This window comes from Manis javanica, chromosome 3, assembly GCF_040802235.1.
Source record: "Manis javanica isolate MJ-LG chromosome 3, MJ_LKY, whole genome shotgun sequence".
In the NCBI taxonomy this organism is placed as follows: domain Eukaryota; kingdom Metazoa; phylum Chordata; class Mammalia; order Pholidota; family Manidae; genus Manis; species Manis javanica.
The window spans coordinates 7,212,787-7,239,289 of NC_133158.1; the positions used below are offsets into that span (position 1 = coordinate 7,212,787).

Below are 26,503 nucleotides of genomic sequence, written 5' to 3' on the forward strand. Positions count from 1 at the left end.
ATTGGGATGGCCACTGGGGGTATCTCTGCTAAGGACAAGTTTTGTCCATGTATATGTGAGCCGTGTGTATATATGTGTATATATATGTGAGCCTGATGTTTTGGAATCCCCCTGGCCACAGCCACCCCTTTACTCAGATGCAAACCTCCCACAAACATTGCTTCCATCATTTGACAAAACCCATTGACTTTCCCACAGCAGTGCCTATAGATCCCGACAAACAGTTTTGTCCTGTTGAAATGAAGAGTTCCTTAAACATATACATTCCTGTGTTTCTTCCTTCTTGTGTGTGTGTGAAAAATTATTATAAAAGTCCTGTATGCACTTAAAAAAAAAATTGCAAGAGCATGGAACAACAAAAAAGAAACCTGTCTGTTGCCACCCCCTCAAGTCTTCCTCCCAGAGAGAGCGATAGAGCACAGCTTGGTGTGTCTGCTTCCAGAGCGTTCTGTTCAGATGCAGTCATGCCTTGTCAAAAACAGATTCTTCTCTACACATGGTCCCATCCCTTCATTTATCATGGACGCCTGTCCCTACTGGAACAAATACTTCTTTCTCATTGTTTGCATAGCCGCCTGTTATTCTCTTGCACGAATGTTCTGTAAGGTTTATTTAATCGTATATTCATGGGGAGGCATTTATATTACCTTATAGTGATGAACTGCTTTAATGGTTAAAGAGCACTTCACTACCCAACCTTTTCCCTCCCCACATTAGAAAAAGAAACCACGTTAGGGAACTTTCTTGAATACTCTGTACTTCAAATTGAATTTATTGACCTTGCATTTAATTTTCTGTCAGCTGTGACCCAGCCTGGCCCCTGCAGATTGCTCAGGAATCTGCTGGAGGAGTCGGGGTGGCCTGCAGATTTTATCACACTGCCAGTTCATTCAGCAGCTCACGGAGCACAGAACATCTTGATTCTATCAGCCTTAATCCCTGGTCCCTGATGGGCTGGTGCTTGTGGTTGTTCGCAGATGGAAAGCCCCTCTGTGTTACAAGGCTGAGTTCTGGGGTATTTGGCTCTGAGGATCCTCGAGCCAGAACTGAATGGCATTGAGTCTTCCACAATGCTAACAGGACAACACCGATGGCCCTCAAAATTGCATGTGTTTATAATCTTAAAGTACTAATAATAGTGGCTGAGCAGATCCTGCCACAGGGATGACCCTGCTTCTGGCCAGGCAGAACGGGACCTGCTTCATCACTTTATCTCACAAGAGCGCAGGGAGGCGAGGCCAGGTATGACTCTGATCTTACAGGTGAGGAGCCCGAGACCGGGGCAGGGACCCAACCTGGCCCCTCAGCCAGTCACTAGCCAGGCTTGGGAGGGGAACCGGGCTACCTTGGTGTCCATGCAGGGCCTTTGAAACCTAACTGCCCCATGACTGGCTAACTTTGTGTTCCTGGGTCACTTGGCCACCAGTGATGTTAGCAAGCGAGCTCCCCTTCATTTGAGTGGGGTGCCCCTGCGCCCATGCTCCTAGCATCAGGATGTTGCTGGTGTGGCATCCCACCCTGCAGGAGGAGCTCGGCTCTGGGCCGAGAGCTCTGTGTTAATCAGGTGGCACGTGTGTCCGGAGGCCTCCGTATGTATTTGTGGGTTGAGGGTCCAAACTTGACTGGAAGGAACTGTCAAGAAAGTGTCAGTATAGGTAAAGCAGGGAGCGTGCCCCCCTATCTGTCCTTTGAGAATTTTCTTTCCTCCATCTTTGTCCTTTCTCTGTTGGAAATGGTGAGAGCCAGCAATTATAAATTGTTTGGAATTTCCCTCAGCTTGGTGCCAATGCAAGGCTTTAAATTGGGAGTTTTGTTCCTTTTATGACTTCCCGGTCTTCGGGCAGCCTGCCATTTCCATAACAGGCGTATATGGGTTGTCATACAAGATGAGCCGCGGACGGGAATGCGGGCGGATATCTCCCCTTTCCAACCAAGGAAGCCACCTTGATCTGGTTTTGTGACAAGGCACAACTTTTACAAGTTTGCATTAGAAGGATGAATACCTGTCCATTCATTATCATTTTTTTTTTTTTTAGCTTTTACTCAATTACAAAAAGAAAAAAAAAGCCTTAGGAAACATAGCACAGCATTCGACAAAAGTATATTTGTTTGTTTGTTTTCCCTTTAAAAGATGATCAATGCCTTGCCCCGGGTCATGGGGGGGGATGTTGGTTTTCATTGTAATGCCATCTTTTTGTGGAGTATTTTCAAGCCAGTTTATTTATTACCTTATTTAAACGTATAATTTGTATCCAGCCCAGGGCCTGGCACTCACTGGGCAGTCCGGAGATATCTGTTGGATTTGAGAACAGATGAATAGAACAAGTTGAGCTTTTCAGTACATGAGTGACCCTAATTCCTATTCTGTAGGGAAAACACAGGTTATAGATTTGGGTAAATATGGGCAGAACTGTGTCTTCCCCCACCTTTCCCGATTTCTGTGCTGAGCAGTGGGGCACACGTGGTGGGCCTCTCAGAGGCAGGCACAGGGCCACGATCATTAGACTCCCCAGTGCTGGGGTGTCCTCAAGGCTGAGCTGGTCATGAGTGAGACAAGGGGACTGACATAATCCGGGGCTGGCTCCTGCATGCACCTCCTGGGCCTTGTGCTGTCACTTCCCATGCTGTCCATCCATTATGTTTTTGTCCCAGAACTGTGACCGTTAGGAGGCTTGGCTATGATTGGACACTTCGAAGTTCAGAGGCCCTGCCTGGCTTCCCACTGCAAGAATGCTAACTAACTGCAGAGGGTGGGGGTAGCCCCTATTCTGTACTCCATCTCCTCATCCATAAAGTGACGTTCATCTGCCCTGTCACGACACACTGTGTATTCAGAGAGGTAGGGAGGTTTGGGCTGTGACAGCAGGGAGAACTGGGTTCAAATCTAGGCTCTCCCTCTGTGTCCCTTTTAGCAAGTGCCTCTCTGTGTGCTCATCTGGAAAATGGGATTAATGATAAAAGCAACCTCATAGGGTTACTGTGGGGGTTACATGAGGTGATGCATGTGACTTAGGGCCAGGCCCAGAGGAGGGGTCTCGAAGAGGGGCTGCTGTCACACTTTGGTTGCTGTTGATGTAAGAAAACATGGTGCTTAGGAGTCGTTCCTTCACTCCTTTCCTCAAGGGCCGCCCCACAGGCTGTGCATGGTGCACAGGGTAGGCAGTGAGCTGTGTTTTGGGTGAGGCGGCCTCGCCGCATGACAGGCTGAGCTGGAGGCAGAAGGTGATGAGGACCTCCATTCCCAACCAGCGTTTATTATTTCAGCTGGACATCTTCGCAGAGCAGTGTGGCTGGAAGTGCTGAGCAAGGAGCAGGCGCCACCGTGCTGACGCCTCCTGAGCTCACGCTGGGGTTTACCCGCTACCCCCGGTGGCTGGACCGTGGGCTCCCCCACTTCCTGCTCAGGGTTGCAAGTCCATGGGGTCCTGCTGGTGGCCCAGAAGAACCACGTAACAGCAACTGAATGAGCTGATGCAGGGACCTGTGACTTAGGGGTAAAAAAACCTAGTTTAGAATACACTGCTTTAGCCACTCAGAGTGTCTGTCATTTTTACCTTCTTTCTGTAACGTTTCTAACATTGTTAGACTCTTGTAGCTTTTCAAGACTTTTCCAGTAATAGTAAGTAGGAAGAGACCAAGTTCTAGGGCCGTTACTATGTCCATCTCATTTGGTCCCATGTGACCTTATTGATGGATATAAAGTAATTCTCAAAAGTGATAAGGAACTTACCAAATGTGGCATTGAAAAGAAAGCCCACAATTGGGCTGATGCACATGCAACTTTTAAATAAAGGGTGCCCCTTAACCCAGAAAATAGGGTGTTTGGTAGAAATTATGAAGCAATACACCACCACAGTGTCTATGATCTGGAAGTCCACCAGAAACTCTATACCAAAATAGAAATAAGGTATTTATAAAATCATCTGTCCCAGTTGTTCCAGGCAAAAATTGTCCAGCAAGTGAGTTAAAACAGAAAGAAAAGTAGGAAATGTGAAGTCTGAGTTTATGTAGATGGAATGTGTTTGGGGCCTATAACCAAAATCTCAAACTAGGGACTTGGGAAGGTTTACTCGATTCTGTTGCATTGAAATCCCGACCACCACTTCCCATGCCAGGCCCAAGGCAGGCATTGATAATCTATCTGCACAGTTCTTCCTCACTGAGCTTCCATTCCCTCTTGTTCATGGCAGACACGGATAATCCATTTTAACAGTCTTTCTCGCTAAATCCAGATTGGGCTTCAGAATCTTTCTCAGCACACTGAGACTGCTCACCCCCGTGCCAACACCGTTCACCACCCCTGAGCTATTGTATCATCTCTTGAAACATTACTAACATTAAAAGCCCTTCCCAATGAACTCTTTATTAACTGAACCCTGACACAGTGATGTGTAAAAATTGTTCAGCAGCTCCTTTGTCACCCTTGAATAGTTTAGAAAAAGAACTGGAAATCCAGCTGACCCTGTGCCCCATTGTCCTTACTTTATCACGGTCTGTATTTTGCTGGCAGAAATGGGTCCACGTGACTTCATGGCTTCAACACCCAGAATATCATCTTGTTATAGTTAAGCTACCATAATGCAGAGATTTACAAAAACACAGTGGCTTTTTACAGTCTTAAGGTTGGCAGGGCACCCGGTTCTGGGCCCCAGTTACTTCAGTCATCCCAGGTGGGAGTCACCTGATTGTAAGACTGGTCGCACCCTCTCTTGGTTTGAGGTCCTGGAGAGAAGCCCTGAGCAGGGAGAGAGAAGCCAGTTTAGCCCCCTTCATCCAGCTCAAGGCCCTGGGGTGGGGGACCACCTGCCAAAGCATACAGTCCACCGTCTACTGTATGGATGGGAGGATTTTTGCTCCTCAGAAATGTGGCCCTGGTTCTGGGCAGCTCTCCAAGATGGTCCTTTGCAACACTGCCTCAGGAACGAGTGCCATCTGAGCTGGGTTTTGACTGAGGGGCTAAGAGAAGTGGTCAAATGCCTCCTTTTAGTTCAGGGCACCCTCTTGCTCAGACATCTGAGGCCTACAGTTCACCCGAGGTTTGTTCAGCAGGACGGAGAGAAGCTGCAGAGCTGACCGGGATGTCAGTGAGCACCGGGTCCTCTATGCGGGTTCTGGGCTGGGTGACCTGAGCCCTGCAGTGTGGGGTGGTGACCTTGGGGTGCCCCTGCCAGGATGCTGCAGCTGCCGCTCACCCAGACAGTCGGGGCTGCCACACCACTCGTCACCACCACCTTAAGCTGCTGTGTTTTCACTTTTCCTTCTGCCCTTGTCCTTTTTGTCACAAGGTTAATGAAAGCACATTGAACTCTGGTGATAAGAACAATAGTAATAATATTGGCAGTGAATGAAAACTGAACATTCAGGGGTCCTTGTGCAGGAGATATGTTGTCACATTTAGTCTTCCCAGAAGCCCTATGCTCCAGAATTATCGCCAGATTACAGGTAAAGAAACCGAGGCATCCCAGGATTGGCTCACTTGGCCAGCGTCCTACAGCTAGCGTGGTGGCGCCAAGCCCACCCTGCAGAGTCGCACTCTTGACAGCCTCTCCAGCCTGCTTTCTGTGTCACATGCATTGCCTGCCTGGGGGTGCAGAGCTGGCCACAGTCCGGAGCAGCATTGAATTCTGTCTGAAGAGGCTGTGTGTGTCCATTTGCGTCCACCCAGTGACTGGCTGCATGAACTCTCAGAGAGCACTGGAGCTGCGAGGGTGGGGAGCCCGCATGTGGCCGCCTGTTGCCCAGACAGCTGCGTGCCAGGCTGGGGGAACGGCAGGGAGCAGACAGCCTGTCCCTGCCTTTGTGGAGCTGACACTTCGAGCAGAGGAGGCAGACGCGGCAGGTGACTGCTCTCGCACAGCTGTGGCTGCACTGAAGGAGGAGAGCTCATGGCGCCCGTAGGGGCCTGTTTATTAAGTTGATGTCGGAGAGGCATTCTCCAGGTCAAGAGAGGGGCGAGGAGGGAGTTCCAGGCCAGGGGGCTGAGACCAAGGACGAGCCCGGGGCTACGTGAAGCTGGAGAGTCACGGGGCAGCCCTGGCTGATGCAGACTGTCATTTGTACCATATTCTCTTTCAGGAAGGTCCGATCAGTGATTGGTAGCTGGGTCCTGGACAGTTCTGGCATCCTCTCTGGGGGTCCCAGGAGATGTTGTCTCCTAACCCACTCAGCCCAGAAGCATCCCCCTTGCACCTACTCTGCATGCCCTGGGTTCCCTGCAGTTATGGGCAGCCTCCTCTTAGAACAGGAGGACAGGGACCTCGGAGGCTCCTGAGCTTCCCTTGGCTGAAAGAAGCGACATATCAAACATTTCATCTTCCTGTTAACTCACAGGCTTCTGTCTTTCCTCTTGTTTCCTGCATGCACACGGACCTGGGAATATAGCTTCTGGGCTTCTGGTTGATTCTGAGGAAGAATGTTTGTCCCATAGCAGGTACTCAGACATTAGGTGAAAGTGAGGGAGGGAGGAAGGCTATATTAAGTGCCTGCTGTGTGCCGAGCATGGTGTGCAGCTCTTGGTGTTCTCTGTTCCACCTGCTCCTTAGTAACAGCCCGGGAAGGTGTTGGCTATGGGCATTCCCATTTGGTAAATGAGTAAGAATAAGGCTCAGAGAGGATGGACGGACTGTTCAGGGTGACATGTCCAGTTGAGCTGCTGGTCCTAGAACCTGTACTTGCAACCACTCTACCATGCCACCTCCCAGAGGGTGACCTAGAGGAGCAGGCAGGGAGCAGAGTGTGTGACAGCCTGCTCCCCAGATGGCCAAGTTGGAGTGCGGAGTACGGCCTTGGCGACTTTTCCCCAGGCACACTAGAAGGAGGTTTTCTGAAGCCGGGATCTCTCCTTGATTCCCTGCAGAGTCACTTGCTGGCTGTTTTTGACCCAGCATCCAGCTGCCTGGTGGCCAGTGGATGACCAGCAGCCTTCACCCAGGAGAGCCAAAATGAGGTGTGGTATCTACCCAGGCCCCTCCTCAGTTAATCAGGAACTTAGTAACATCCAGGAGAGAAGGTTGGTGCAGGGAACGGAGGAGGCACACAGACGCTGTGTGCATGGGGCCCTCCTGATAGTAGAGAAAGAGAAAGATCGCCATATCCCTTACCTTGGGGGCACTTGCCAACAAAGGAGATGTTTCCAGGATGCTTCCAGAGATTGTCTAAAAATAGCTGGTGTCCACCCCCATCAATGCACCCATTCCAGAACACTGCTTAACAAGGACTGGAGAATGAATGTACTGAAATGATGTGAAAACATTCCATCCTGGAGTTTGCAGCAGCTCCAATCAACTTCCTAGCTATTAAAAAAAAAAAAACACAACAGCAATCCACGGCTCTCACGAGCAATGCCAGATATTTTTAAGTAGTTCCAGAAGGTGTGTGTGGTTTGAGGGTCATTGTGCAGAGCCAGGACCAGTTACATGGGAATTATGACTGGTTGGATTTGGGGAGGAGAAGCACGTGGCCAGATTCCAACCCTGTGACCATCTAAGCAGATTTTAGGAGGCTGGGTGGGTGTGGCGGGCGTTGGCTCATTTTATTCTAGAAAAAGGCTCTCAGCAACTCTCAAGGAGATGGAATACTGCTGGCGAGGCTTCCAGCTGACCTGGCCTTTTCCTCCTTTCACATTTCTGCTCCATGTCTGCACTTGACATAAATATCACAGAGCACACTGGTGTCCGTGTAGTCGGCTTGATGGTCAGACATTGACGCTCTGACACTATGTTGCATTTCTTTCCAAGGAATTGGGAGTCTCCTGTTTCATGCGGGTGGGAATGGGGGAGGCCTTTTGGGCAAGTTGCCATCTTTCTATTCTTCCAAGAGTTCCGTAAAGCATTTGAAACCTTCACCTGTCAAAGTCACTTTGGTAATGAGGACTGCCTCCCTCCACCCTCTTAGAACAGCAGAATGAAAGTATCATTTATCCTCACAAGACCTCAATGGGGGCTTTCCCCTTTGGACACCCACCTTGAATTCATTGGAAACAGAAATTCTGTGCATTGCATTTTTCACAAATTTGGCTCAGACTTTTACTGGGTCATATTTCCCCCAAAATCTTTTTGAAAGAGATTCCTGTCTCCTTCCTTGAGACCAACATGTGTAAGCTGGGGAAAATAGAGCTCCCTGGTTTCATGTTCTGATTTATACAAGAAATCTGCAAGTTTGCATTTGAAAAGCACTTAGCCCATAACTCAGGGAAGTTTAACCTTTGGAAAGGGATGCCTTTGGGCTGGTTGAGAGTTCTTTACCTCTTCCAGATCCTGCCTGGTGCAGGACCAGACTCCACCTGGTCCACCACGGTTACCTCTGACTAGTGATAAACATACACACACTCTATTTCCTTTTTTTTTCTCCCCTCTCCCTTCCTGAGACTGCTCTTCTCCCTTTCGCCTGAATAAAGGAAGCTGGTATGGAGAACTGTTTGACCTGAAATGTCTTAGGATAGGTAGATAATGACTCAGTAATTAGTAGCACTTCAAAGGCAACCTTGTAACAGGACACCAAATCTGGAAAATTCAGTCGAGGTCAAGAACTGCCAAAATTTCCTCGGATATCCAAATTCTGTGCAGGGGCAACTTTTTTATGCAGGTTTCTTCTGCTTTATTGACCACAGGACCTTAGAAGCATAGCTGATGTCATGGGCACACACCCTGTGCAGCTGTACAGAGCCCACAGTCAGGGGAGTTCTGTGCTTGGTTGAATGCTCTGCTGATTTCATCTCGAAATTCTTAATGCTTTGTGGACAAGGAGTCCTGCGTTTCTATTTGTTGCTGGGACCTGTGAGTTATGTAGGCAGTCCTGCCTCAAAGTACAATTCATTACATAGAAAATCCCAGGGCACCTTAACTCTGAGTTAAGAATTGCTCAGACATAATTTGTCTTCCCAGCCAGTTCATAATAATCTTCACTCTGTGCAGTTTTACATGATCAAGTTGTATTATGACTGAATCTGCAACCATGAAACCACCTTTCATTTCTGTGGGTTCGGGTGTGCATTTTAGAGGTTCCTCTCTTGTAAAAGAAGTAACAATCAACAGGTTAGTGAGAGAAAAAAGCCCCACCCTTTTGGTGTTGAGTGGCGTGCCATATACTCCTCATCAGCGCAGGAGTGTATTTTTCATGTGGCTGCTGATGGGTTTCATTAAGAGCAGCTTGGTGCATGTTTAACCAATCTCAGATGGCTTGTGGTGGGTGGGTGGGTGGCACAGGGGAGGCAACCTCCAAGATGACGGCTGTAATTCACCAGCAGCGCTGGAGCGGCAGTGGGAGACTGAGAAGCAAAGGGTCCTTGTCTGGAGAACTGGTGACACATAACGCTGGTGGACGTGAAGTGGCACCAACTGTTGATCTGGCCCTTGTCTGATGAGCCAGGGTTTGTCCTGCGGAAATGTGGGATGCAGGGTCTTTCCATCAAAGGGACCACAGAACACGTGGAGAGGTCTGGGGGCTCAGAGCAAGCTGTGGTCCAGGAACGGGGTGTCTTTGAGCCTGGAGGGTGGGGTGTGGTGGGTGGATGACAAAGCAGGCTGGATGGAGGTTGTGTGGAGTTCAGAGGGCGCTGTGTGTCCAGGCATTTGCTGGCGGCAGTGGGGACCAGACCATTGGTGGATGTGGAAGCACAGAGATATCTGTCTGGGGTTCTGTGCACACTGAGTCAGCTTCATGGCTGTCAAGGACTCTAAGAGGGGAGGAAGGGCCAGATATTTATTGGGAGGATGTGGAGAAGGATTTGCCAAGAGATTTGTGTAGATAATTGACTCGTTGTAGAAATTACAGCCAGGGGTTTGAAGGAAGAGACCAGGAAGGTTCTGATATTTTTAGCTTGGGTCCTGGTAGAATGGGGTGGGAGGGTAGCGCCACCGAGGGTGTCTGTTGGAGAAAGAATAGAGGAAATTGAGGGAAAGAATCAGAGGGGAAAAAGGGAGAGAGGGAGAGAGAGCAATTTTGTTGATAAAGTTAGAATTTTGATGGGTGTAGGTGGAAGTTACAAAGAGGATAGATGACCCCAGAGAAGCCAAGGGGAGTGGGAAGTGGAAACCAGTGGTGATGAGATTCCTAGCAGGTTCTAGAAGGGGCCAAGGCGGGTGGCATGTTCTGCTAAGCCGGGGGAGGACTGGAGGACTAGAAAGAGGCTGTAATGTCCTCCAGCCACCCAACTTCCTGGCAAAAGAGGCTGCCCAGTGGATTAGCGTAACTATTAGTGCCTTTATGAATGACCAACTATAAGAGCCGAGATGAAAACGCTCAGAAACCCCCAGTGTTGGTGAGATTTGAGGGGAAACTGGCCTCTTAAACCTGTAGATGGGAATGTAAACAGAAACAGCTTTTGACTGGGAAAAGATATCTAGGACATAATGATTAGTGAAAAGAAAATTCTCAAGACTGTATGTATAGTATCATATAAATTCAGGGCGGCAAACACATACATATGTATACACATACCATCTGGTAGATCATATTACCACCGAGCTAACAGATGGTTATCTACAAACGCAGCCCCCTCTTCTTCTTGTCTATAATTCTGAAATGATGTCATTACATTTTAAAAACTCCTCAGTATGGAAAATTTCACACATGCGCAAAAGTAAAGCCAGTAGTATAATGCATATTCTGCACGCATGATCCAGTGATACTGGTTAATGGCATTTTGGAATCTTGTTTCATCGGTTCCCATCCTCAAGTATTTTGAAGCAAATTCTAGCATTGCCTCCTTTTACCCTCAAGTACTCGAGTACACTTCTCAAGCAGATGAGGGCTTCGTGTGCTTGTTTACAAAGAGCGTGTTGACACTTGTGCAGCCCGGAGGAATGACCAGTCTCGTGCCTCTCTCCCCAGACAGCAAAGCCATCGTGGACGGGAACCTGAAGCTCATCCTGGGCCTGGTGTGGACACTGATTCTCCACTATTCCATCTCCATGCCCGTGTGGGAGGACGAAGGGGACGATGATGCCAAGAAGCAGACGCCCAAGCAGAGGCTGCTGGGATGGATCCAGAACAAGATCCCCTACTTGCCCATCACCAACTTTAACCAGAACTGGCAAGACGGCAAAGCCCTGGGAGCCCTGGTGGACAGCTGTGCTCCAGGTGGGTGTCCACGGCTGGACACTCACGCCACCTCTTCGGGATAGGGGCAGCTGGGCCCTAAACCTCCTAGTTTTCAGCGGGAAAGCCAAGTTTACGGTGCTGGGTGTATTTCCCCTAGTTTTAGCTCCCCGTAGGAGAGCTAAAGGAACTAAAAACGGCTTCTCTTACCTTTCCCATAGCAGGTCCTGTAGGCCTTGGTGGCAGGTCCATTGGCTTGTTTGAGCATCAAGTTCAGTTTATTCAAATTCCCAGTGGTATACCTGAAACTAGTATAGTACTATATGTCAACTGTATGTCCATTAAAAGGGAGGAAAAAATAGGTAAAAAGGAAACAGTAACGATAATAACAAACCAGATTCCCAGTGAAGGCCTTAGTGCTTGGAGCAGGCCTTGGGCTCAGCCTCCAGACTCCAAAGTCCTGCTTCTTCCCACAGTTGGTGCTGGTCCACTTGGCTTCAACAGAACATGTGGCTCTGTTAGGCGGCTGGCATCAAAATCTAAGAACTTCCACTGAGTGGAAAGTATCCATTTTTATCGACCACTGGACCGACTGCAAATGGCTCTCTCTGCCCTTTTTTTCTGCATTACTGTGAAATAGTGTTTGGTCAGGATCCAGTTGGAACCCTTTCTACCCATTTCCGAGTGGTTGAGTGTATACCAAGGTAGTAATTATCCTCACTGGAGGGCTTAGATGAACGGGTAGAGCTTGCTGGTACACAATTAAAAAAACCAGAGCCAGGGGAATGTGTTAAAGGCACCCCCAGGATTGCTTTTAATACACAATTTACTGTACTAATCATATTTTCCATTTAGTCTGTATATGAGCACTCTGTATATGCTGGGCATGTTAGTATTTAGTAACCTAGTGGTTCTCAGCATACTGAACACAGAACTTGCTGGTGTCAATTAGATAGGGATGGAGGGCTGACTCTGGGCCCCATGCCTCCTTGGGAGCCTATGAACTGGTACCTTCCAGAAGTAACTCAAAGCTTGGCATTAGTTCATTCCCTGGTGGCCTCTTCCTTGCTCCGTCCCAAAGAAACATTTTAGGGTACCTCTTTCCAGTTTAAACCTGGGGGTTTTTGCTCCTGTCCTATACTTCTGCTTACAAAGGCTTTTAAGATAAATCTAGGTTTTGACCTTTGAGCAGGTGGATTTTGGAATTGTACAGGATGCTAGTCCAGTTTTTTAGATATCCAGGAATAGGATTGCTACATTGTGACTTACACTAAGAAATATATATATTTGGTCTTTGTCCCTTGTCTGGCACAGAGCTCCAGAAACCATTAGAATTTCCTAAGGTGGTAAGGGCCATGATAATGGTGTCTCTCGACCACAACTAGGTGATGTTAATGGGGTGACGTTTTTGGAAGATTAGAAGGCTGGAACTTTGAGCTCCATTTCCTGACCTCTAGGGAAGGGAGAGGGACTGGAGGCTGAATTAATTGCTAATGACCAGTGATTTAATCAGCTAGGCCTACATAGTGAAGCCTCCATGAAAACCCCTACACTATAGGATGGGGAGCTTTCAAGTTGGTGAACACACCAAGGTGCTGAGAGGATGGCACGTCTGGAGAGGGCCTAGAAGCTTCCTGCTCCCATACCTTGCTCCATGCATCTCTTTCATTTGGCTGTTTCTAAGTTGTACCCTTTTATAATAAACCAGTAATAGTAACTAAATGGTTTTCCTGAGTTCTGTGAGCCCCTTTACTAAATGATTAAACTCAAGCAGGGGTCCTGGGAACCTCTTATTCGCAGCTGGTCATTGAGAAGCCCAGGTGACAACCTGCATTCACAGTTGGCATCTGAAGTGGGGGTCATGCCATCTTGTAGGACTGAGCCCTTAACCTGTAGGATCTGACACTATCTCCAAACAGATAGTCTTAGATTTGAGTTAAATCATAGAGGGCATCCAACTGGTGTCAACCCCAAACATTTGGTAACCAGCTTACAAAACTGTGAGTGTGGTAGGTCAAGAAAATCTGCAAAAGGGCACCAGGCCCAAATGGTTTTATAGGCTTTGTTTATTTATTTATACCACACCTTCAAGGGATAGATAGATAATCCCTATTTCAGTGCAAGGAAATAACAGCTTAAAGAAGTCTCAGCTTTGTCTCAGAATAGTTTTCACCCTGGCATACTCACATCTGTGGTTCTTTTTGCCCATAAAATATATAATTCGCTAAGATTTTTGGAGGAAATTCTTCTCTGAATTAAGATACCAGGTGGGTTTAATTTAAGCACATGGCTTCCTTTAATCTTTTCTTTCAACTGTATTAACAGAATCTTTTGTGTGATGTTAATAGGTCTGTGCCCAGACTGGGAATCCTGGGACCCACAGAAGCCTGTGGATAATGCACGAGAAGCCATGCAGCAGGCAGACGACTGGCTGGGTGTCCCACAGGTATAGACACAAGCAAATCCCATGTCCCATGAGGCTGTTTGCTCCCCCAGCTTGTTCTGGCACTCCGTGGGTGCCGCTTTGGGTCTCCAGGAGGTCTTCTCTCCTTGGTATCGACCTTCAAAGAGCATCGCCTGTGGTATTTCTTGCATGTACCTCAGTTTATGCATAACAGTAGGTTCTTTTTTTATTGACTTAGGTGCTTGTAGATCGGTTGCTAATCTCTACCTTCCTCTTTTTCCCGTGTGGCAAATCTTCTAGTATTCCTGCTCCAAAGATGTTGAGGGCTATTTGGACAGCAGACTACAGATGTGGACCTTAACAATTAGGTTGAACTATAAGAAATTACTGACAGTTGACCACTTTTTACATACTTAAAAGGTTTCTTTCTAAAAATGCCTTATCTTAGGGAAAGTCACAGGATGTAGAACTTTTATAAGAAATTTAAACCAGGATGAACCTACTGTGAATGGGTGTGGCAGAATTTTTGTTGCCCGTAATCCATCACAGGAACATGACAAGAACCCTTGGAAGTTGAGTAAGTATTAGACACCATCTGCAGTAGCCACATCGCTTAGTTGCGGTCGAGTCTTCTTAGCCCTTCCAAGGAATCTAAAACACTCCCCCTGGCAGTTAAACACTATGACTCCCATGTTCAAAGCCCTAATCAAGTGAAGCTGTCAGAGCCAGTGGGACGGACAGCCTCACACTACAGGCGCCATGAGGTCCAAGTTGGAGTTCTGAGCTGAGTTCAGTGTATTTTGTAACAGGATCCCCTGGGAGGTAGAAGAACTTGCCTGTATCTCTTTGGTTTTGGCATCGTGTATCTTCTTTGTGGCCCATTTCTTGGCTCTTCCACCGTCAGGAAGTGGCGTGGTGTGTTTTTCATCTCCTCTTAAACCTAAAACCATCTTTTGACATGCATGTGATTTTGGCACTGTACAGTTGTTGAAGGAGAAAGTTGTTTGCCTGGAAGAAATGCCAAATCAGCACCCCTCCTACGTTTTATGGAATGTACTGAAGGCAACTGTTCAAACTCAAGTAGCTGTTTTGTTTTCAGACTGTTTTCTGTTTGTTTGTTTGTTTGTTTGCTCTTACCACGGGATGAGGGGCGCTGGGTATATATGTTGTTCATGGGCATTTGGTTAGCCAGGGTCATGGCCAAGAGCCTCCTGTTTGTCTGACGAGGTGTGGCCCACCTCCTCGGCACCCTTACAGGGAGCGGGACGGCTGTTCGTGCCCTGTAGCGCTGGGGCAGGTGGTTCAGTGCCTCCTGGGAGGCCACCTCTCCCAGATGGCTCTAACCTTCCTTCTGACCTGCATGTCAGGAGAAAGTCACTCCTCTCTAGTTCTCAAATGGCTCTTCATATATTGAAGTCTGTTTTAGTCAGCTTGGGCTGCTCTGACAAAACACCATAGACCGCATGGCTTAAGCAACACGCCTTCATTTCCCCGTTCTGGAAGCCGGGAAGTTCAAGAGCAAGATGCCAACAGATCTGGTTCTGGGTGAGGGCCCTCTTTGTGGCTTAGACACCTGCCTTCTTACTGTGTCCTCACATGGTAGGGAGAGAGCTCTGCTCTTTCTTCCTTTTCCTGTAAGGACACTCATCCATCATGGGGGTTGTATCCTCATGACATTGTGTAAACCTGCTTACTTCCCAAAGGCCCCACCTCCTAACACCATCGCACTGGGTGGGGGTCAGGGCGTCCACATAGGAATTTGGGGAGGATACAAATATTCAGTCTTTAACAAGACTGCATGTCTGCTATGTTACTCTGTTGTCTCTTTTTGGTTTCGCTTTTATTTTTCTAGTAGCAGCTACATTTTATTAGTACCTGCATCTCTGAATTAATAGAAATGCAGTCAATGGCTAGGTGAGCAAAGGAAAAGGCCATTGTCTGTGCACCTTTTTGTAATACATTCCAACCCCATGTGTGCTTGCTCCCTCTTCCTCCTCACTTGATGTAGCTTATCCCTTCTGGAAAGTTCACCCAGGGGAGTGAGTGGGCTTTTTTGTTTCAGGGCATGTGGGGTGGGGTGGGGGTGGGAGGACATGCACCTCTGGAAATTATGTACGGAATTTTCTGGAGAGGGTCCTCAGCTTCCAAAGGGAACAGTGACACCTCTAAAAGGTTAAAAACATGGATCTTCGTATGTCCGTATAATGTCATTTCATTTAAGTGAGAGGCTGACTCCATTTCTTAATACTTGCAGTGTTTGGTTTAAGAGACGTTTGCTAAAACTTCAGCAGGTGCAGAGTGGTGCGATCTGGTGTTCACCTACCATGCGGTCATTCTAGGTCATCACTCCCGAGGAAATTATTCACCCAGATGTGGATGAGCACTCAGTGATGACCTACCTGTCCCAGTTCCCCAAAGCCAAGCTCAAGCCGGGCGCCCCTCTGAAACCCAAACTCAACCCCAAGAAAGCCAGGGCCTACGGCAGAGGTAAGGAAGGAGGGGGGCGTGTTGGGTTTGAGGCTTGTCCTGCGGTCTTAGAGGTGGTCATGTGGCTTAGGAGGAGAGGTCTGAGAATCAAGAATGTACAGGTTTGATTCTTAATGACACCCCAGGCCTCCTTTGTCAGATGTTTTTACCTAACAGTGCACTTGTTTATGGCCATCTTTTTCTGCCTTGTGACTCTAGGCTTTACCAGCCACTGCGGCTCGTATGTGATGGAGAATGAGGAGTCTGTTGGTTTGTAATTTTAGTGCAGTAGCCCCGGGACAAGAAAGGACTGTTGTTTCCATTTTTCAGTTGAGAAGTCAGAGGCCTGACCCACTGGGGGGCAAGGGGCACCCCAGATCACCACCACCATCAGCAACAGGGGTGGGGCAGAGCCCGGGCCATCCGGCTGCTGATTCGTTTCTCCAGTTGTGCTCAATGCCTCGGATTCCCAGAGGGGGTGGGAGCTATTGTGAACCCCTGGCAGACACTTCCTTGCCGAGACATCCTGTTTATGATCTCTGAGGCAGCCGCAGGTCAGCGTTCTGCTCAGAACGTTCTGCTAGGTTGAAGGCATTTTGAGGTATTTGGTGTTCTGGCTGGAACTGATTTTAAGCACACTAGCTTTTTAAGGAGAATAGTTGCATTTCAGTCCAGTGTGGTTTCTGGTAAAGATGACTAGAATGGTTTACACCTTACTCCCTTTTCAGTGCGGAGGGGAAGGAATGCATTATATTTCCCAATTACAGTTGGGATGACATTTAGACACATAGAATATCTTGTATACCCTCTCTTAGAACCTACACTTCATCCTGACATAATCATTTTCTCTCGCCCTTTGTGTGTTATGTGAGAGAGACTGTTGAATTATTTGAAAATAAATTGCAGGTGTAGCAAGAGGTCAATCCTCCATGCATCAGCAAACATCTCCTGGGAATAGGACAGCCTCTTGCACAACCACAGTGTTCATTGTCATACATGAGAAAATCAACATTTTCATATCAGCTAACATCCAGTTTGTATTAAAATGTCCCAGTTGTCCTAAAATTAACTTTTATAGTTTTTCTTGTTGTTTTTGCAAACCAAGATCTGAGTAAGATTCACCTCCAGTATTTGTTGGTTATTATTATTATTTTTTTAGATTCTTTTAATCTAGAACAATTTCCTCCCAATTTCATTTCTAAACAACATTGATTTTCTGAAGAGTCCATTGCACTTGTCCTGCGGGATGTCCCACGCACTCATTCCCTTTGAAGACAGCCTTCCCTGGCTTGGTGTCAGCTTAGACTTAAGATGGTACCTGACCCAGGGCAGGAGTACTGTGTGCTGTTCGCAGCCTTAGCGGCCAGGTCTTTCTCATCTGCCTTTTTATTTTTTTAGCATAATTTAGAAGAGGACACAGAGCCTGATAGGTCTGGAACAAACCCACCTGCCATTTGAGGTGGGGTCTGTGTGATCATTTTTGCCAGGGACTTTGTCTGAAGCCCTCCCCCATGTGCAGCCTCTCAAATGTCCCATGTCCACACCTGCTTTCCGAGTCCTTTCTCTAAGCCATAACCAAAGGTGGTGGCTGGAATAAGGAATCTCCGATTTAAAGGTTGTGCTTCCTTAATGGTAAAAAAGCTTCAAAGGGCCGAATACATCTCTTGTCAACAAAATTGGTCAAATGAATTGAATTCAGTCAAGCATAAAGTGCCTGTTTGCAGTAACCTTATTACTGGCTGTCCGGTTTCCCTATTGTTAATGTGATGTGGTTTCCTTTATAATGCTGTTTTCTAGAAAATGGGCACTTGCTGCAGTTCCGGAATGTGGCTAGTCATTGCCATTTCCTTCATCTGTCTTTTTGTAGGTGTTGCGCACTTGGGGAGGAAACACACCTTAAAAAGACACACACACACACACATATGTGTGCATGCACATACATATGCGTATACATGCATATGTATGTACTCTTTGCCCTTGTGTTGTGGTAAAATAAATGTAACACAACATGAACTATTTTAACTATTCTAAGTGTACCATTTAGTGGCATTCAGTACATTGACTGTGTTATACAACCATAACCACCACCATCTGTCTCCAGAACTTTCATCTTCACATACTGAAACTCTTATCCTGTAAACAATAACTCCCCATTTCCCCCTCCCCCAACCCTAGCAACCACCATTCTACTTTCTGTTTCTATGAATTTGCCTATTCTAGGGACCTCATATAAATGGAATCATACAATATTTATACATTTCTGTCTGGCTTACTTCACTTAGATACTGTTTTCAGGGTTCATCCATGTTGTTGTATGTTTCAGAATTTCCTTCTGTTTTAAGGCTGGCTAATGCTCCATTGTATGTATGCACCATATTCTGTTTATCCATTCTTCCACCAGTGAGCATCGGGTTGCTTCCCCCTTTTCACTATTGTGCATAATGCCGCTGTGGCGTTACCCTTCCAGTATCTGTTTGAGTCCCTGCTTTCCATACTTTGGGGTAGGTAACTACAAGTGGGATTGCTGGATCAAAATTTGTCTCTTTTTAGGTAGGAAGACCACATGGTTATTTCAGGCAGTAGGACCATACATGGGGCCACATGGGTGGGGCCTTAAATATTATCGTTGCCCCCATGGTGAGACAAAGGGCAGGGGCATTTGGCTCTCTCTCCTATGAGGCCACATTGCTTCATTTCCGCCAGCTAAACCAAAGAATAGAGAACATTTCATTTTCTGGTTTCTAACAGGGTTGAGAAGTTTTATTTTATCTTCTGGATATCGGCCAGACTGCAGTTACCAGCCGCTTCCCAATGAGGAACGGTAGATGACCCAGACTACACAGCCCCAGACGGTCTCTCTGGGGGAACTCCCTGGCGGAGTTAGGGGTGTTGGAAGCATGCACCCATGAGCTAAACAGGAACTTTTCCTGTGTTCTCTGTGAAGGTTTTATTGCATGGCAAGTCTTAAGCACCCTTCATTCAGAGTAAGCCTGGGGAGCAGTTATCTGCATGGCTTGTGAAGCTCTGAGGGAGTTTACGGAGTGTGGGCCAGGTCTTGGCCTCCTAATCAACCATGGTTACCAGAGCCGATGAGCCCCACATAGGCTGCGGAATATGTTGTTTTTCGGGCTTTGGGAGTCAGATGGGATAGATGCCTATGAATAGTCTAAGTGCATGTTCAAATCTATTTATTAAATGACCTAATATTCATGTAGATATTAAGCCAGAGGAAAATGTAGACAATAAAAATGGAAAACCCTGCTTCCCCACTACTGAGCACATTGCCACCTTCAAAGGCTGATGTGTTTCTTTCCAGCTTTTTTTTTCTGTGTTGAAGTGAGTTCAAACTGTATTGTCTTCAGTTCGCATTTCCTATCCAAGAGTATGTGAACATTATCTTATTATAAAAGAATCTACCAGTGATTTTTCTTAAGCTAAATTATATATTAGAAAATGAATTCAAATCCAGAGGATAGTAACAAAGCACCTGGTATCTTCCACAGACTGAAGGCAAGGAAAAGCAGAGGTGCAGAGAAGCCTGGAGATTAAATAAGACTTAAGAGACTTAGCAACCAATTGTAATATGTGAACTTCATGGAATACTGTTTAAAGTGTGACTAAAAAAAATCATGACACAATTGGAAATATGAACACTGAATATTTGATGATATTAAGAAATTACTGCTAATTTTTTTTTGATGTGGATATTCTAAAAGTGCTTCTTAAAGATACATAGTCAATGTTTACAGATGAAAAATGTAAGGTCTAAGGTATGTGTCAAAATAATACAGGAGGAGGGGGAAGGGGGGAGTGAAGGTATGAATGGCTGGCCACGAGTTGGCAGTTGATGAACTGGTGGTAGGTACACAGGGATTCAGTTTACAGTTCTCTGTGTCTGGATAGGTTTGGGATTCTCCATAATAAAAATTTAAAAGTAGTTCTTGAACTTCTACTTCAGGGAAGACAGAGTAGAAGTACTTTTGCTAATTCTTCCTGCTAAGAACAGCTCAAATCTCTGGGCATTTTCTGCAAGACAAACATAAGGAGACTCCGAAAGAGAATAAAGCAGATCGGTTAGGCACCTTAGGACCCAAGGGCTGATGCAGTAGTGACTTCCTGGGCTTTCCTTTGCCTGGGACATCCCAGGCTTGGCACCAAAGACATCACCACCTGGAAATGCCAGTGGGCACCCACTCAAAGCCCCAAGCAAAGCCTGCTCTCCTGGCCAGAAGACCAGGAAGGGGTGGCAAGGCAGATCACTCTCAGACAATACCTGCTCTACTCTGGCCAACATCCTGGGAACAACTGTGGACAACCCCACCCCGCTCCACCCTCCGCTGCCCCCACTACACCAGCAAAGGTCAGATGGGGGGCCTGGACTTTCATCAGAGTGTAGAAATAAGGAGCCTCCCACAATAATGTCAGCGGAGGCCATTTAAGGAGGGGTAATGAGGCATTCCCACCCCTTCCAGTCACTCGTGGAGGCCTAGAGGGGAACTGGAACCCCCACCTCCACCCTAGTGGTGAGGAGCCCCTCACTTTGAGCATCAGTTGAGCTTAGGGGAACCTGCACTTCCCCCCTCCCGCCATTGGCAGTAACAGGCAGGCACCCTCCTTTCCCCTGCTGGAGCAGTATTATTTAAAAGCAGCTAAAACAGAAAAATGAAATTAAGACCGAGAGTCTCATAACAGAATATCCAGCACATCCAGGTTTCAGTTAAAAAACCACTCATCATACCAAGAACCAGGAAGAGCTCAAGCTGAATGAGAAAAGATAGCCATTTGATTCTAGCACTGAGATGATAAGAGATGTTAGAAGTATTTGGTGAAAGTTCTGTTTTTCTTCCACTGTTTAAGGAATTTTTATTAAAGCAAAGAATTCTTTTGGGGTAAAGATTTCAAGCAGCTATTATAAAAAGGGTTCAACAAGGAATTACAAATATACTTGAAACAAATGAAACAATTGAAAATCTCAACAAAGAAATAGAAAATATAAAGAAGAACCAGATGGCATTTTTAGAACAGAAAATCAATGAAATAAAAACTCAGTGGATGCGTTCTATAGTAGAATGGAAAGACAGAGAAAAGAATCAGTGATGTAGAATGTGGAACAGTTACCCAATCTGAATGATGAGAAAGTAGATTGAAAAAAACAAATAGCCTCAGGGACCTGTGGGACAATAAGAAAACATCTAACATTCATGTCATAGGAGACCCAGAAGGAGAGTAATAACAGGGCAGGGCTGAAAAAAATGCCCAAAGAAATAATGACTGAAAACTTCCCAAATTTGGCAAAAGCCATGAACCTATAGATTGAAGAAACTGAGCTAAACCCAAACAGGATAAACAATCACTACTCACCCCCTCAATCCATTCCAAGTCACATCTTAGACACACTTTAAGGTGCTAGACAGTAAAAGCTTGAAACAGCAAGAGAGAAATGATGCCTTACCTATGGAGGGAAGTAGTTAAAATGACAGATTTCTCATAAAAAACCATGGAGGCCAGAAATAGCAGGTTGTTCAAGCACTGAAAGAATTGTCAACTCCAAATCCTATATCCACGGATAATGACCCTCAGGAATGAAGAGGAAATCAAGACATTCTCAGGAGAAGGGAAACTAGAATAATTATTCACTAGCACATCTACCCTAAAAGGATGGATAAAAGGAATTCTCTGGACAGAAAGGGTACTTTGAGAAAAGGAATCTTACAATTACAAAAAGAAAACAAAAATATAGATAACTGTACCAGACTTAGTTCCAAAGCCACAAACCACCAAAACTCAACCAAGATAAAGAAGATAACCTGAATGGTCCTATAACCATTAAAGAAATCAAATTTTTTATCTAAAAGCTCTTGGAAAAGAAATCCCTAGGCCCAGATGATTTCACCAGAGAATCCTACCAAATGCTTAGAAAAAGAATTCTATCCAATCTCTTCTGGAAAATAGGCAGAAGGAACACTTCCTAGTTTGTTTTATGGAGCCTGTTTTGCTCTAATAAAATCAGAGGCAATGCCAAAAGAGAAAACTAGAGACCAGTATACCTTGTGAATATAGATATAAAAGTTCTTAACAAAATATTAGCAAATAGAAGTTAGCAGTATATAAAAACAATTATTCATTATGATCAAGCAGAGTTTATTGCTAGAATGCAAGGCTGGTACACTATTAGAAAATCAGACAACATAATGTATGTTAGTGGACTAAAGAAGAAAAATTGCATGATCATACCAGTTGATATAGAAAAATGCATTTGACAAAATTCAACAGCCCTCTGTGATAAGAGCTCAGAGAAAGAGAATAGAGAACTTCCTCCATATGACTGAGAAAATCTTATAGCTAACATTATAATTAATGCCAAAAGACTGAATGTGTTCCCCGAAGATTGGGAATAAGGCAAGGGTGTCCACTCTCGCCAGTATTATTCAGCATCATGATGCAAGTTTTAGCCATTATAATCAGGCAAGAGAAGAAATACAAGACCCATGTATTGGAAAGTAAGAAATAAAAGTGTCCCTATTTGCAGATGACATGATTGTCTATGTAGAAAATTCTGAGACATCTACCAAAACAAACCAAAACAAACTCTACTTGAATAAGTGATTCAGCAAGGTGTCAGGATATACGATCAACATACAACGCACAAAAATAAATTTTATTTCTGTCTACTAGCATGAGCAATGGAACATCAAAATTGAAAATGCTATACCACTTACAGATGCCCAACAAAAATTGAGAAATAGGTGTAAATGTATTAAAACACATGTAGGATTTATATGCTAAAAACAACAAAAAGACTGATGAAGAAGAAATCAGAGAAGACCTAAATAAATGGAGAGATATACTCTTTTCATGGGTTGAGTGAGTAAGAATGTCACTTCTCCCCAAATTGTCCTATATGTTTGACATTATGGCTATCATTTTTCATAGATATAGAGAATATTACTCTTTAACACATATATGGAAAGGCAAAGGAACTACAGGAGAGAAAGCAATTCGGGGAGGAATCACTATACCTGATTTCAAGACTTGATACAAATCTGTAGAAACCCAGATCATGTTGATATTGGTGGACAGTGGGCACATTGATCAATGGAACAGAATCAAGAACCCAAAGAGAGACCCACACAGAGATGCACAGCTGATTGTCGACGAACGTAATTCAGTGGAGGAAGCAGAGATGCAGAGAAACTGGATGTCGGATCCTTCCTCCCTAGCTGGTGGGGGTATTTAAAGTGGCGTGGCCACTCTGGAACTGTGTTTGGCAGTTTCTTAGAAAGAAATAAACATACAGCTAACATACCACCTGGCAATTGCACTGTTGGGCATTTATCCCAGAGGAATGGAAATTTATGTTCTTACAACCATGTACCCAAATGTTTACAGCTGCGTTATCAGCAATGGACAACTGGAAACAGCCCAGATGTCCTTCAGTGGGTGAATGGTTAAACAAACGGATGCATTCGTATCATGGATATTACTCAGCAATAAAAAGAGCAAACTGTTGATATAGGCAACAACCTGAGGGAATCTACAGAGACTTACTTACATAATAATCTAGAAATGATAAAATGTTAGAGATTAAAAACAGATTAGTGGTTGTTGGGAGTAAGAAGAGGGTGAGTGAAGTATTGGGGGACTGGTGGGATCCCCAGGGGGTTGAAGAGGTTCTGTCTTTTGATTGTGTCAAGGTCAGGACCCTTGTGATACTGTACTAGCGTTTTGTGTGATGTAACCATTTGGGGAACTGGTGAAGGCTATTCATTTCATGCACCTCTGTGTGAATCTCTCAGATCGATTTGTTCAATCATCTCAAAATAAAAAATGTAATTTGAAAGTTTAATTTTAAAAACATAATAATTGAGTGCAATTTTTAAACATTTCACATACAGTCAACTTAGAACCACGTGGGTTTCCACTTATGCAGATTTTTTCCAATAAATATATTGGAAAATTTTGTGCAGGTATGCGACAATTTGAAAAAAACTTTTCTCTAGCTTACTTTTGAAGGAACATGGTACATAATGCATATAACATACAAAATATGTGTTTATGTTATCAGTAAGGCTTCTGGTCAATGGTAGGCTATTAGTGGTTGGGGTGTCAAAAGTCATACATGGGTTTTTGACTGTGTGGGGACCAGTGGCCCCATCCTCTGTGTTGTTAAAGGGTCAACTGAAGCACAAAACGGTCTGTAATGGACAAGGAGCCATTCCCCCACACCCCATTCCTCTTCTGGGTCACCACCCTTGAGACAAGCCCCACTGCTGGTTACCACATTGTTTTTCACAATTTTATACACACCAGACTGCCTTGCTCTGGATATTTTAGAATGCTTGAAGAACAAGGACGAATTCAGGCTTTCAGCCCGTTCAATTCTACTTGTTACGGCCATTTGTCCCTGTCCTTCACGTGGCAGCTGCAGGCCTGGTTCCCCCCTCAGTCCCCTGAAAGGGACAGGGTGGGCGATGGCCTGGCCCAGCTGGTAATGTGCTTGTGTAAACCTGTGGCAGGCATCGAGCCCACCGGAAACATGGTGAAGCAGCCCGCCAGGTTCACTGTGGACACCATCAGCGCCGGGCAGGGAGACGTGATGGTGTTTGTTGAGGACCCAGAAGGGAACAAGGAAGAGGTGAGCTGGGCGTTGCCGCCGCCCCCTGTCAGCATCCCACAGAGAATTTGGGTTTGTAACAGAGCCAGGAACTGTGCCTCCGTTTTCCTCATTATAACCCACAACAATAACTTTTTTTTACTAAAAGGATTCCTGAGGCTTACAGCAAGCCGTTAAAGAAATTTGCTCGAGGGCTGTGCCTTGGAAAATAATATAAATTGATATACAAGGACACATTGTTTAATGATATAAAGGATACTTTGGATTAAGCAAAGGCCTTGTTAGTGAAAGTATTAGATACTGATGGCCAGAATAGTAATAACAGTATAATACTGGTACAGTAACAATACTGATACAATGCATAATATGATACAATGCAGAAACAGTATTGATGTCCTGCCTTCTTCCTGCTCTGACCACCCTTTGGTTCCTCCCTTGGGGCATTTGCACACACTGTTCCTTCTATCTGCTTGTCTTCTTAAAACTATTTTATTCCTAGTGCTTAGCACCATCTGAAATTCTAAGTTTGCTGGCATATTGCCTATTTCTGCCCCTGGGGCAAGGACTGTGCCTGATTTTTTTTATTTTTGGTACCTGACATTGCACCTGGTGTTTCATAAGCTCTTAGTAACTACTGGGCCAGTAAAGGTTTAAGTGACTTGGTTCACAGGCTTTCTCACCTATAGAGTTCCAGCCCTGAGACAGTGAAGAGTCCTGGCTTGGTTATACCTTTGTGCTACGTGATTTTGTGTCTCTGACATCGGACTGCTGCTCTAGGGCCTCTGTCCTGCAGGAATGGTGGGGCAGGAAATAGCCAGGACAGCTTCTGCAGGCTGTAGGTTGGCACCGCATGCCTGTAATCATACCCAGTACCTTCTCTGACTGTCACTTATGTTCTGTCCTAGGCACAAGTGACCCCTGACAGTGATAAGAACAAGACATACTCTGTGGAGTATCTGCCCAAGGTCACTGGGCTGCACAAAGTAAGATGGGTCATGGCTGTTGTTCGGATGGCTCTTCTGGGCTTGCTTTGATATGTGTGGAAGAAGAGTGGTTTTTTAAGTGAACTTCTGACTATAAAAGCATGCATTATAGAGAACTTGGGATTGCTGTGAATCAAACTTGAGACAGAAGCTAACACATCTAGATTGGTTGAATGCTTCTTAGTTCTCTGCAGTGTCCTAAGATGTTAAGAATAGTTACTGCCATAAGCCTGGAGTTACCTGCTGAGCTGTGGGCTTAGCTGCTGCAGAAGTATTCCCCTTTGAGGTGCTCCAGAGCGCACGTCCACAGTGAGGCCTGAGCCCAGAGAAGGTCAGCTGACTGGCGTGGAGTGGAGGCCACTCATGTGCCTGGAGACGTGTTAGGAGTCCAGATCCCAGGCCCTTTGTCTCAGCAACATTTTGGGTCCTGTTTGAGCTGCTGTCCAGTTAGCTTATAGGACAGAGGCTGAGGGGTCATCCAGGAGTGTGCTTTTCATTGGCAGAAAGCTTCCTGCAGCACAGAGAGGCCAATGCCTTTGTACCACACTGAGACTTTGAGACATAAACCTTACTTGCCCCCTGGGGCTTTAGTGAATTCACCTGCAGCCATGGCTGAAGATTTCTCTTACACCCTTAGAACATCCTGAGTTTGGAAAAAAATACAGAAGGGAACATTTATGATGTGATTAATTTATTCAGTTCCTATGGGACCCAATCCAGTACCCCTTAAAATTTAAAATATGAGAATTTGTTGCAAAATTTAGATGAAAGTCTGTACTGTGTCTCAGGTCCATGTACCTGAGAATGGCTATAGTCCCTTGAAAAATTCGACTCCAGATTTGAAATCCTGGAACTGCACTGCATTCTGGGTGGGCGGTGGCCCCTTCTGCAGCTGCCTTAAAGTGTCCAGTGTCTGGGAGGTCAAATACTAGTATTTGTATCCTACTGTGGAGCCATTGCATATCTAATGTATTTTTGGTTTGCTAAAAACATGATGTC

At 45.6% G+C, this 26,503-nt stretch overlaps 1 protein-coding gene across 4 annotated transcripts in view; it reads left to right on the forward strand.

The window, feature by feature from the left end:
• FLNB (filamin B) overlaps window positions 1-26,503 on the forward strand; it is a 128,121-nt gene that overhangs the window by 39,983 nt on the left and 61,635 nt on the right. For all 4 annotated transcript variants that reach the window (XM_037019380.2, XM_073230761.1, XM_017656809.3 and 1 more), the window contains exons 2-6: window positions 10,831-11,079; window positions 13,386-13,483; window positions 15,781-15,928; window positions 24,424-24,542; window positions 25,427-25,504. In XM_037019380.2, coding sequence (XP_036875275.2) covers window positions 10,831-11,079; window positions 13,386-13,483; window positions 15,781-15,928; window positions 24,424-24,542; window positions 25,427-25,504 — 692 coding nt within the window. The remainder of the gene's footprint in view (window positions 1-10,830; window positions 11,080-13,385; window positions 13,484-15,780; window positions 15,929-24,423; window positions 24,543-25,426; window positions 25,505-26,503) is intronic.